This window comes from Pseudopipra pipra, unplaced genomic scaffold (genome assembly GCF_036250125.1).
Source record: "Pseudopipra pipra isolate bDixPip1 unplaced genomic scaffold, bDixPip1.hap1 HAP1_SCAFFOLD_689, whole genome shotgun sequence".
Classification (NCBI taxonomy): domain Eukaryota; kingdom Metazoa; phylum Chordata; class Aves; order Passeriformes; family Pipridae; genus Pseudopipra; species Pseudopipra pipra.
Window position 1 is genome coordinate 1 of NW_026991182.1, and position 12,880 is coordinate 12,880.

General features: G+C 52.8%; 1 protein-coding gene and 1 long non-coding RNA gene across 3 annotated transcripts; both read left to right on the forward strand.

Annotated features, from left to right (window-relative positions):
• Positions 1–40: 40 nt before the first annotated feature.
• On the forward strand, positions 41–2,346 carry LOC135408849 (uncharacterized). 2 transcript variants are annotated; one of them, XR_010427871.1, is made up of 3 exons: positions 41–277; positions 955–1,770; positions 1,859–2,346. It is a non-coding gene; the product is annotated as an uncharacterized LOC135408849 (long non-coding RNA). The 2 variants fall into 2 exon arrangements; XR_010427870.1 differs by having other exon boundaries at positions 955–1,167.
• A 4,283-nt stretch (positions 2,347–6,629) lies between these two features.
• LOC135408848 (ankyrin repeat domain-containing protein 26-like) lies at positions 6,630–12,817 on the forward strand (the record flags this gene model as incomplete). The annotated part of the gene is made up of 10 exons (XM_064643812.1): positions 6,630–6,994; positions 7,418–7,532; positions 7,782–7,955; positions 8,044–8,150; positions 8,821–8,911; positions 9,858–10,033; positions 10,204–10,297; positions 10,767–11,048; positions 11,578–11,801; positions 12,604–12,817. Coding segments are annotated over exons 1-10 (1,695 nt in total), but the record flags the coding sequence as incomplete, so codon positions are not given.
• Between the last annotated feature and the right edge of the window lie 63 nt (positions 12,818–12,880).

Below are 12,880 nucleotides of genomic sequence, written 5' to 3' on the forward strand. Positions count from 1 at the left end.
TCTTTTTCTTGTGGTGGTTGAAGGTGCACTGTCTCCTTCAGGCACAGGCAGCCCACCAGGACACATTAGAAAAAATCCGAAGCAGTCATCTGGACTCCCTGAAAAACCAGTTAGAAGAGAGAATTAGAGATCTTGACCGTGCACTGGGAAGGATAAGAAGCAACCAAGCAGAAAGACCTTTTCAAAAAGAATCCACCCAGGCAGAAGTGGAAAAGTATAAAGAACTGTATGTGGTGGAAGCAAAAAGCAGAAAAAGCCTAGCCAAGAGACTGGAAAGGTAAGTCCCTGCTTTTTTTTACTGGTACTAAGAGACTCCTTTTTCCTCGTGCATTTTCCTTCTTAAATCCCTTTTCTACATCTGGCCAGCGTCAGGTGTGAAAGCATAACGTGGCATCTTTGTGGGGAAAGTTCCTTAAGACCTTGCCTTCATCAGACCTGTCTTCCTTTCTCTTTAGAGTTCCAGCAGTAACAGCACAGTAGCGCCACTCTGGCATTGCTGGTGTCTTTTTCAAGTTGCTGTTGTTTTAGCAGGCAGTCTTTTTGCCAGTCTCTAATCTCCTCATCCTGTGGGGGAGAGAAAAGACGAATCTTGTACCCTTTCCTGTTTGAATGAGGAGAGGCCTCTCGGAGAAGAGAGTTGGATTCTGTGAATCCAAACTAAGAAGGCTCTTGTTTGGCTTCGGTTTTGGCAGCGGGTCTGAGGGTTGAGCTTTCCTTGAGAAGGCCAGGGTAGGCCAGAGTTCTTCTGGAGGTGACACTGTCTGCTCCTTGCACTTGGTGTGATTTCTTAGAAACAGGCCCTGTGAACAAGCTCCGATCAAAGGATGTGCTGGTTTTGGACGGTCTTAATGCCCTTGGCTTTTAGAAGTGGGGTAATAGTGAAGGCTGTGGAGGGTAACTTTGCGAAAGCCTTCCTGCCAAAGATGACTCTGTGTGTGCTTGTGAATGTTTCAGAGCTAATGAGAGACTTGCAGAGGCCAACACCAAGCTCTTTTTGGAGCGCCACAGAAGCAGATCTGCAGTCCCAAGCAGCGCCGTCATCGGACACCTGGCTGCAAATCCACTTCTGGATTCAACTGGCCTGGGACGTCTTGGCACCGGTTTGGGACCGAGCAGAAGCCTGGGTCTCAGGCATCTGTGGTAAAGTGGAAGACTTCTGGTCATCAGGTTTGTCCAAATTTTCCAGAGTGGTCCAAGGCCCAAAAATACGGAACTGGAAGCAATGAGCTGTGGAACTCCATTCTTTGACAAGAGAAACCGTGGGAAAGAGCACTGTGGCGCAGGAACCTCCCCCCTAAGTTCTCCACTAAATTGACACATAGGGTGTGTGTGACCTATTTGAAATGGCTGATGTCACCGTGAGTGCCAAATGCCACCAGACATCTGTGAGACACCTTTTTCTTCATCAGTGATCTTCGTTCTAGCAGTTTCTTCCCTGGACCTTGCTTTAATCTGTTACTCTGGATAGGAGGCATTTGCTGGTGTAGTTCCTGCTACGTCTTCCTCCATGAAACAGCAGAGCTCCCTACTCCTTGGGAAGTCTTCACGGCCTTCTAATTTTGCAGCAATGCTGCAAGCTCTGCAATACCGCTGGTCCGAGTATGCCCTGTAGTCAGCAGTCAGTGTGATAGCACATCCCTGCCAGACTGCAGAGCATGATAGCAGGAGACGTGGAAACCACGCGCCAGGAGTTGTAATCAGCGGGACAGGCGCGTAGCATGGGATTGAGGCATGGGCAAGCAGGAGGCTTGGAAGCAGATGATCTTTAAGGTCCCTTTAAGGTCCCCTTTTGGGGTTTTCCCGGAATTCACTGCCTTTCCATCCCGCTGAGTTCTTTTTTTGTTCTTTCTGTCTGCAGGTTGCTGAACTTTCCCGGCAGCTGGAGAGGGAATGTCAAAAGCGCACGCAGCTGGAAGCCACAAGTCAGGGTTTGCAAGACGAGCTGTCTAGCCTGCGTGGGAAGTGGGAAAACCTGGAGAAGAGCAAATGCCAACTGCAAGAAGAGCTGGCAAAGCTCCAGCCTCATTTGGAGACCAGTGTGGTGGATGGCAGCCAGATCATGGCTAGGCTTGGCCAACGAAGATTTGGAAGGGCTCTCCCCACATTTGCTACAAGCGCGCTGGTGGCTAAAGAGGCCAATGCGAGACAGTCAAGATGGGTTGCAAAAGGCACAGCAGAAAGACTCCTTGGATGGGATCGGCAAGACACGATTCTTTCTGCGTTGTCTTCTCTCTTCGATGGTGATCCTGCGTGCGTTCTCAAAGGAAGCAGCAGCGTTAGAGACAGTGTGTCTGCAGACCTCTCGATTGGAGGCCAGAGTAGACCAGCGCTGGAGACCAATGTGGCCAAGGCTAAGATGTTGCTTCAGGGAGTCCTCGTGGCTCCTTTTGCGGGCTCCTCTCTTGCAGCAGCCAGTGGCAAGTTTGCCATAGATCACGATCTTAGGGAGGCGGTAGTCCTCCATCCTGGAGACGTGCCCTGCCCAACGCAGCCGTGTTCTCAGCAACATGGCCTCAGTGCTGGTAATTGCTGCCTGTTGTAGAACAGACGTATTAGTTCCGTAATCTGAGCAGCGGATGTTTAGGATTGTACGGAGACAGCGTTGATGGAAGCGTTCGAGGAGTCACAGGTGGTGGCGGTAAATGAGCCATGATTCGGACCCATCTGAGAGAGTAGACAGCACTATGGCTCTGTAAACCCTGATCTTTGTACTTTTCTTCAGGTGTTTATTTACAAGGACTCCCCGAAACAACCTCTCAGCCTTGGCCATATTGATCAACATAACTGGTCTACTCTGACCTCCAATCGGGAGGTCTGGAGACACACTATCTTTAACGCGGCTGATGCTTTTGAGAAAGCACGCAGGATCACTCTTGAGGAGAAAAGACAACGCAGAAAGAATCATGCCTTGCAGAATATATCTCCTAAGGAGTCTTTCTGCTGTGCCTTTTGCAACCGGCCGTGTCTATCTCGTGTTGGCCTTTTTAGCCACCAACGCGCTTGTAACAGACGTGGGTAGATCCCTTCCCAAATCTTCGTTCGTGAAACCTGGCCATGATGATGATGATGATGATGATTATTTCACCAGACTCTTTATGGAGTCTTCCGAAAGCTCTCGATGCCTTTGGTAACCTGTTGTGTCCCCTAGTAGGGGCAGTATCCAGTTCATTCTTCACGGGTTGTTGTGTAATGGACTGAATTGCTGAGTCTTGACCTACACGGTTGGTCCTGAAAAGAGTCTGAAAGTGTTCAGAGCATCAATTTAGAACGGCGGTTTCACCTGTGAGAAGCATTTGACCATCTGCGCTGAGTAGAGGGCTTTGGGCCTGGTCTGTCGGTCCATATGCTGTTTTCAAGGCCTCCTAGAATCCTCTGTGATCACCCGTATCTGCGCATAATTGAATTTTTCCTGCTAGATTGATCCACCCCTTGTTTTGGATGTCACGAAGTTGCTGTTGGAGGTTGCTGCCTGCGAGACGAAAGGCCGCTTTTCTTCCATGAGCAGATGGCTGAGCAAGGTGTGCTCGGTGGGCAGTTCTCTTTTTCCTCCACAAATCCTGGATCTCTTGACTGTTTTCATCCAAGCAGCCCTTGTTCTTCTTGAAGGAGAAGCCTAAGGATTCTTCAGAGGACTGCAGGATACTATTTTCCATAGGTTGCCCAAATGATTCAGGAGAGGGATCTATGGAATGATCCTGGAGCCTAGTTTGAAGGTTTGCCTGAAAGCTGTCTCTCCCTTTAGCTGATTGAAGATCTTTAACTTGGAATCTCCTGCTCGGAATACCGGCCCTTTTAGGTTTGAACTTAAGGTTGAAGTGAAGTTTACAGCCAAACAGAACACTAGAAAAGGGATGTGGAAGAATGCGCCGAGCAGGAAATAAGACCAAAACTACAAGTCTGGTTCTCTACTCAACTGGGCATCTTGTCAACAATTTGAGTCTGAACAACCTCAGTCTGTGAGGAGGCTCTTGACTCCCGCTAGGTGTTCTTATGCCAACTTGGTCTTGAATAAACTGAAGAGTCTAGTAGGTGTCCTTGTTTTCTTCTGTTGCCCCTGCCGACTTTGCTTCTGCCATTCCCCGATCCCAAGGCTGTCCCCTCTTCTTCCCTCTGCTTGCCTCTGGGACAGGTGGGGACCTGTCCAGCTTGGGCAGAAAGGGTCTGGCTGCCAGAACTGTCCCGACATTTGAGGAGAACTGCTGCGTTTGGTGACAGAATTGGAGCTCTTTGGACCTAGGTGGGAGGGATGAGGAGAGTCCTATTTTTGAAGGTTTATTAAGGCTTTCTTCCCGGGCCGGGAGTTAAGACTTCTCTCTCTGCCCTTGGTCTGAGTGCAAATCAGTGCGGCAGACAATTTCAAGGCTGAAAGAGAAGCCAGGCCTGAAGGCCGAGCCAGAGCTCTCCTCTGCTCCCTTCAGCTCTGCTCACAGCTGCATCTTCAGCCCGTCCCAGAGGCCAGGCAAATGCATCCCCTTCCTCCGTGAAGGCTTGAAGCACAGTCCTGTTAAGATCCTGGCCTACAGGTGAGCTATTGCTTCTACTGGGTTGCCAGAGTCTTCCAGTGCTTTCGAGCCCTCCTCTTTGTGTTCTGGGCAGAAGACAATGGGTGAGCTTGTGGTAGCCATAAAACACAGGCAACTCCCTGATCCTGTGGGAAGCGGATGGGTTTGTAGCCCGCTGTAAGAGGGAAAGTTGGGAAGGATGCTGAAGCTGAAACCATACGCCGTTGAAATCTCAACCCAAACAATCTTTATTCCCAAGAGGTGGCCAACAAAAGGAAAAAACCCCAAGAGAGAGGAAGGAGGAGAAAAATAAGCCCTCGGTACGACTCCCCCAGTTGCCCAGGTGTTGCTTCTGAAGTTATCTTCCCGACCCAGAAGGCCTAGAATTGCCCAGAGCAGAAGCTGCATTCTGGGAGAGTCGGCAGGCTCACAAGATAGCTGGCGTGCCCGCCAAAGGCAACGTTGTCCTTTGATGTGAAGCTTGCGTCTGCCGAGCACGAGCCATCCGCTTTTTATCCAATTGATTGGCGATGTCCACCTGGGCAGGTGTGGTCAGCACCGCCCAGCCAGAGGCCTTCAGTCCCTCCCAATGTTCTGGAAGCGGTGCCCCTTCTGCGCACGCGTGTGTCCTTTGGAATCCCCCCCGTGCTTGCGCGCTGTACTTCAGGGGGTCTTTTCTAAATGAGTCTGGGGGCGTACTCCATCACCCTCCTGTTCCCTTTTTTCTTCAAATGCCCTTGGAAGGTGATCAGGCAATAATAAGACACCAATTAATTGTAGTTTGTCCAAAACGCTTCCTTCAAGGACGAAGTTGCCGTTTCTCAGTGCTTGTTTTCTCCTAAGTTGGCAGGAAAAGGGTAGACCCTCCCAGGCGGCTGGGCCAAAGAGAGACCAAAAGTATCAACATCCAATTAAGCCCCGATACACCCGCAAAGAAAAAGGGAAATTTCTTCAGCCCGCTTGCGGTCCATTGTAGCGTCCCTCCCCTGAGCAAGCTGGTGCAGAAGTTGTGGGCCTTCACTTGGTGTTGTCATTGGGACCAAGTGGGACAAGATGTGTTTGAAAGTTTCTTGCTGCCCTGCTGTGTGCTGCCTGTTGGCTGGTGGAGCATCAGCAGAGCAGAAACTGACTGTTGGCATCTGGCAAAGCAGCAGGTGAGAGCAGTTGCGAGGGGGGGAGGGGGGGGCGAGGTGTCTGCTCTTCAAGAGGGACAATGTCAGGGTTGAAAACAAGTCTGTGGGAAGGCAGACAGAGCTAAACAAGTCCCTGTAAGTCTGTAAATGCTGAACCATCATGGTGTGATGCAGGGCAGCCAATTGTGATATATGTTTATGAAAAAACACCAATGGTATTTTAACATGTATGTTATGCCCAGGGCTATGAGTCAGTGTTCTGTTCCAATAAAGGTTCTTTCCTCTCCTGTCTTGTTGCTTGGAAGTAGACTGTCTGCGTATTTTCTTTTATTGACCGCCACAACAATAACAGGACAAGAGAAAGGAGTTGGGGAATTGTCCTGGAAGTCTGGTCTGGTGGGCTTGGAGCACTGGGTGGGCATTTCTTGAGAGCTGTGGTGGCCTCCGCCTGCTTGGGCTGGGATGTCACTTCATGCTGAGCCTCATTTGATGGCAGTGTGCCCAGAGGCAGCCCGGCTCCAGGCTGAAGCAAAAAGCCAGAGCGGGTGATGGGGAGCTGCTCCAGCGCCTACCGCAGCCTGCGGCCCGGTGGGAGCGTCCCGGGCCCTGCCCCGGGGCGCCCTGAGGCGGGGCAGTGCCCACTCCCGCCGGCCGCCCTCACAAGGCCCAGGCCGCCTCCTTCCCACAAGGCCCAGCAGGGCCGCCCTCACACCTGCCCCGCCCTGCCCTGCCCCGCCCGGCCCCACCCTGCCCCGTGGCCTCTGTCACACCCCACGCTGACGTGCTGAGCCTTCCACCAGCCATTGTGACACCACAGGCGCCAGTCGGGCACGGCTTTGTTGGTGCCCGCAGCCGGCGCCCAGAGCTGCTGTAGCCTCTCGGGGAGCAGCAGCACATCCCGCTCGGGGAGCATTGCGCGCCTGTATCGCCGTCTTGGTAGCTGCAGGCCACGACCACTGCGCAGGGCGACCTCGTCTGCCTTGTGCTTTCTACCCTGTGCCCGTCCTTATTGTCGTCCTTGTCCCCTTTGTCACCCTCCCCCTAAACCTCCCCCTCGTCCCAATTCCTCATCCCTACTTGGCTCCCGGCAGCCCGCCGGGGGCTTCTTGCACTCCTGCTGCTGGGAGCTCCAAGCAGGGCCATGCCGTGGCTTCTGAGCAAGGAGCGGCGGCAGTCGCCCTCCAGCAGCAGCAGTGGGCAGCCCTGGGCTGCCACCAGCTCCAGCAGCGCCTCCCAGCTCCGGGAGCAGGGGCTGGGCAGGCTGCACCGCGCGGCCGCCCGCGGTGACCTGGGCTGGCTGAGGCGGTGGCGCTGGTACATCAAGGTAGTCGGCATCGACAGGCGAGACCAGGAGATGCGGTGAGTTCTGGGCCACGCTGACGGCACAGCTTGGCTGCTCCTGAGCCAAGCTGCAGTAGTCCTGGGCAGCCCTCTCTTAGGGATAAGGCTTGAAAAATGAGATTTGCCCTGTCAGCTGGGAGAGGGAACTCTTGAGCTTTTCACTGCTCGGAGCTGCCGGCCGGGCTCCAGCGCTGTTGGAAAGGCGTGTTGCCCACCTGCCGCTTGGCCGTGGTCTCTCTGCAGGGCTGTTCTGCAGCTGCTCAACCCTCACCTGTTCTCTTCTGCCCTCTGGCTGATCAGCGCAGCATTGCAGCAGCAGCAGCAGCAGCAGGAGGAGCAGGAGGAGCAGAGTCGGAGCAGGGTCCCCAGGGTGCTGGGTAGAGACACAGCTTGGGCTCGTCCTTTGTCTGTCTGGGTTAAGAGTGTCTGTTTAATTTTTAGGACACCTCTGCATCTGGCTTCGGCCAATGGCCATGCAGATGTCGTGAGATATCTGCTAAGAAAGAACAGCCAGCCCAACCTCGCTGACAGCTTCAAGAGAACGGCCCTGATGAAGGTGTGTGGAATGCCTTCTGAGCTTGGAGGTGGGGTTTAGTGCTGGGGTGTTAAAGGGGAGGTGTCTGGCAGGATTCCTTGCAGCGCAGGGCCATAGAAACACGCCTATTGCAATGGGCACGGCACAGCCTCTGTTAGCTGATCTTTGCAGATGGTCTTCTATGGCAGCATTCAGGAGCTGAGGCAGTTGTGGGAGAGGGGGATGGATGTAAAAGTTGGAAGCCTTTCCCTTTTGGTGTGTTGTTGCCAGGCAGTCCAGCAGGAGCAGGAAGAATGTGTTGCTGTTCTGCTGGAACACGGTGCCGACCCCAATCTGGCAGACGCGGACGGCAACACTGCCCTTCACCTGGCTGTCCTCTCTAAAAATACAGCTGTAGCAGGGCTGTTACTGGAGCATCATGCCAAGAATGATGCTCAGAACCAGGTAACCTTGGCATGTGGCTAAAGCTGCTCTTTCCAAGAGCTGCAGAGCTTGTCTGTGTCTTTCTAATGGGGATTCTTTCTCCTTTTAGTGGGGATTTACCCCCTTGAAACTTGCAGCCTTGCAACAGCATGAGGAGATTGTGGAGTGCCTTGTGAGCAAAGCAGCTGACAGGCACGCTCAAGGCCAGGGGGAAAGGTGAGGGCTTTGTCAAAAGAGCACCCGGGCCTTCTGGGTAGTCTGCAAGTGTGAGTGAGACGAGGGGCGTGGCAATGAGCTGGGAAAAAGAAGGAGGAGCCCCGTGGAAGCAGTTCACTGGGTGACTGGTAAATGCAGGTCTCTGCACTTGGCTGCTCTCGTAGCTTTGGGGCTCTCACCCTTTGTCCGCTGAGGTCTGCAAGAAAGCCTTGTCTGTGGTGCCCTTCCCCCCCACAGAGCCCGAGCCATGGGGAAACTTGCCAGTAGCTCAGCAGCGTGGCTGCTCTGCAGGCCAGGGGGGTTTGAGGCAAGGCAGAGTTGGTGCGTGAAGTGCTCTGAAGGGAAGCGCTGGGGGAAAGAGAAGCAACACTGTCCCAGGGGACACGAGGGGCTCCGAGCGCACCGAAGGAGAAAACTTGCTGCCATGGAGATGGTCAGGCGGTGGGGCCTTTGAAGAGCAGTGCAAGGAGCCCTGAAGAGCACGGCCTGAGCTGGTAGTTGAGGCTGCTTCAGGGAGGCCCCTTGTAAGAGAAATTCTCCAGTGCTTGCATGGACTTGGCTTTGCTTTCCCGGAGCTTGTAGGAAAGGGGGGAAGAGGTCTTTTGGGAGCAAGCAGGGGAAAAATGATGCAGGATAAGACATGTTTCCGATGAACTTTTGGATGCTTTAGGACTGCTCTTGTGGTTCCTGGAAGCCATGAGGCTCACCTGGAGGAAGATAATCTGCGCTTCCAGGAGGAGTTGGACAGGGCTGACGCGGAGGTATGGAAAGCCTGTCCCCACAGGGATAAACCTGGGGGTGCTTGTTGCTTCCTCTCCATCACAAAAAGGGACAAAACAGTATTCTGGGAGCCACTCTGACAGAGACCTAAGGAAGCGGCAGTTCCATCAGGCTTTGATCTGCCTCTGTCCCTCCGGCCCCCTGCCCCACAACCCGCCATGCTGAGGCAGAGCTGCCTCTCCTTAGGGTTTCACTCCTTACCGCTCAGGGGGGCAGGGGTTCCTCTCTTTCTGCTCCATTGGAGGTCTTCCTACTTTAAGAAGACTCCCCACGCAGCCCTGGCTCCATTCTCGACTCCAGGGCAGGTCTGTGGAGCAGTTCACCTGGCTGCCTTTGCTGAAATGGCAGTTATCAGCTCGTCAGTGATGCCACCCTTCCTGACCCCACCCCACTGAAGCAGAACTGCCTCTCCTCAGGCATCCACTGCTTCCTGCTCAGGGGCTGCTGGGCGCCTCTCTCTGCACTACAGTGCGGGTCTTTCCCACTGAAGAAAACTCCCCGTGCTGCCCTGGTGCAATCCTGGGCTCCAGAGCACGTGTGCCAGAGCACTTGGCCTCTGCCACTTGCCAGACGCCTTCCTTTAGGAAGATGAACTATTTCAGTGGTCTTTTCCTGGAGTAGCAAGCAAGGGAATACAGGAAGTGTCCCAGGTGACCAAAAAGGACGGAGGGGCAGTGTCGGTGCTTAGAAGCGTGCTGTAGGAAAGCAGTGGAGGGATAGGAGAGGCTGCTGTAAAAGAGGACAAAGGCCTACACTTTGTGTTCATGGGGCAGTAGAAGTGAAGCTTTGAAGGGACTTGAGTGGATTGCAGTTCTTTGGGCAGAGGGGATGCACACAGACATGCAGCACCTGAGTTCTTCAGCAGCAACTGGCTCCTCTCTGGAAAAGCTCCCCTGACAACTGTGGATTCTTCCCGTGATTTTACAGCTGCGGGAGGAGGAAGAAAAGCATCTTCAGTCTGAGCATCGCGTTTGTGACTTGAAGACTGCCTTGGATGACAAGGGAAGAGAAGCAATAACATCTTCCCAGAAACTGCAGGACCTCCCGTTGGCATCTTGCGAGACTAACATGACTGTAAAACAACTGGAAGAAGAGGCGCAAGAGTAAGAGAGTAACCCAGTGAAGCGAGGGCTCTGTGGCTTTGGGGGATTGGGTGGAAACAAGGGGAGAGTCAGTGGCATTTTGAAGGACACTTCTGCTGTGGCTTCTGTTCCTTAGCACAGTTTGTCTGGCATTGGATTTTCTGGTAATAAGAGCTGTATTTCTTCTTAAGCTTTGCAAGTGAAAAGAGCAGATTGGAAGGCACTGTCCAGCAGCCAAGCGATGGCGTTGAAGCCCTTCCGAGAGCCCTGCAAGCCTCTGCCTCAGTAAGCTGGTGCTAAATTTGCCTTTTTGTGACTCTTGAGCCTAGTTGCCTCTTTGTGTGGGGAAAGTGTCAGATGAAGTTTTCCTGGAGAGCCTAGGGGAGCTCAGTTTCTGCCTTCTCCTCAGTAGAGGCTGCTCAGAAAGCAGCCTGGTCCTTTTGCCAGCTGCTACAAAAGCCCCGAGGGTATTTGCTGTGCTGGACACTGGAGGAATTCTTAGATTCTAAATGAGGAGTTTCATCCTGAGCTCCAAGGGAGCCGGAAGTATTGCTGCCAGGAGTGTCTCCCAAATTCTTAAGCAGGTCTAAAGTTTCTTCTTTCTGTCGGGGAATCTTTCAAGTGTTTTCTAGGCTGGTTTCCAGTAGAGGAGAGATACAGTTGCGATGGCCACCCCCTTGAGAAGTTTTCCCAGAATTCACTGCCTTTAGATGCCGCTGAGTTTCCTTTCCTGTTTTTTTTGTCCTGTGTCCAGGGTGGTGAACTTTCCCAGCAGCTGGACATGGAGCCTAGAAGAGGCATGCCGCTCGAGGCTCAAAAGCAGGCTTTGCAAGGAGAGCTGTCCAGTCTGCGTGGGAAGTGTGAAAACCTGGAGAAGAGCAAATGTCAGCTGCAAGAAGAGGTGGCAGAACTCGCTCATCATTTGGAGACTTTGGTGCTGGATGGCAGCCAAAGAGAAGAATGTAGAAGAGACGTGGAGGAACGAGCTGACCAGGAAAGAAGTCAAAAGCTACAAGACGTCAGCCTCGTTTTGCAAGTAAGTGAATTTCTCCCCAGCGTCCACAGGCACTACGTAAACTTCTGTTGTGGCCATGGGTTTTGGTGTTTTTCTTTTGCTCCTGTATTCTGTGGGTTCTGTCTTTGCTGAAGACAGTGGCAGAAGGCAATCTGGTTGGGCAGGAGTGCTGTCGTGGGTGTGTCACGTGCCGGCAGGTCCCTGAATGCAAAGGCTGCCCAAGGCAGATTGTCAGGTTGCAGTGCTTGGGAGGTATCTCTGTGGGCTGCTCTGCTTCTCACTGCTCATCCTTGAATGAGTTTTGCAACTTGCAGCTGTCATGGCCAGACCTAGAGGGGCTGCTTTGTCCTTGTAGGGGGGGAAGGTGCTCCGAAAAGGAGTCACTTAAATGACAGGGGTGGGGGTGAGGGGGTGGACATGCTGCTGGGAGTGAGGAGGCAGAGCCGCCTCTCTGAGTAAGGCTGGGCCCTTGAAACTGGGTGCGTGCAATTTTGTGCTGGGCAGAGCTCTCTTTTTCTTGTGGTGGTTGAAGGTGCACTGTCTCCTTCAGGCACAGGCCCGATTAGGACAAATCAGAGACAGTCATTGTGATTCCGTGAGAATCCAGTTGGAAGACAGAATTAGAGGCCTCGAAAGTGAATTGGACAGGGTAAAAAGAACCCAACAAGAGAGTGCTTCTCGTAAAGAAGCAACGCAGGCAGAAATGACGATGTACAAAGACCTGTATCTGGAGGAAGTGAAAACCAGAAGATGCCTAGCCAAGAAAGTGGAAAGGTAAGTCCCTGCTTTTTTTGGAGTGGTAATAAGAGACTCCTTTTTCTTCCTGCATTTTCCTTGGAAATCCATCTTCTCCATCTGGCCAGCATAATTGCCCTCCACTGGCCAGCAGGGTCTGATGGAGTTGCCAAGACATTCTCCTTGATATTTGAAAAGTCGTGGCAGTCAGGCGAAGTCCCAGGTGATGGGAAAAAGGGAAACTCACTGTGCCCATCTTTGAAAGGGGTGGAAAGGAGGGCCCTGGGAACTGCCAAGCTGAGTCCAGAGGAGGCCAGCAAGGTGGTTAGAAAGATGGAGCAGCTCTCCTCTGAGGAAAGGCTGGGCCAACTGCAATACTTCAGCCTGGAAAAGAGGAGGCTTTGGGGTGACCTACTGGTGGCCTTTCGGTGTGTGAAGGGAGCTTACAAGAAGGAGGAAGAGAGTGCATTTCAAAGAGCATGTGCGGAGAGGACAAGGGGGAATGGCTTCAAATGGCAAGAGAGTAGGTTTAGATTTGATCCTAGGAAGAGATTGGTCCCTGTGAGGGTGGTGAGGACCTGCAACAGGTTGCCCAGAGAAGCTGTGGATGCCCCATGGCTGGAAGTGTTCAAGGCCAGGTTGGATGGGGTTGTGAACAACCTGGTCTCGTGGAAGGTGTCCCTGGCCACAGCAGGAGGCTTGGAACGAGATGATCTTTAAGGTCCCTGCCAAGCCAAGCCATTCTAGGCTTGGATGCTGTCTGTGGCGTTTCTGTGAGACTGTGGGGGAAAGGCTGGTTGTTCCTGTGTTTCATGGTTTTCTTAACTAATTTGCTGTGCAGGTTGGAAAAGCTTCTGAGGCTAGAGAGGAGGAAAGTCAGGCTTAATGAAGAGAAAGAAAGCCAGCCCCAGCTGGAGGAAATGAAGAAGAGTTATTCTGAAAAGGTCAAGGAAGTTGACAGATTACGAAGAGAGGTGAGCCTTGCTCTGGGTGGGGCTTTTTGGTTGTTCCTTCTTTTGAAAGCTGGGAGACGCTTTCCCTCTATTTCTTGTCATGTTGATGATTTTTTTTCCCTTGTCTGCATTTTGGGTGTGATGGGCTTTTCTTAATGCTCCTTC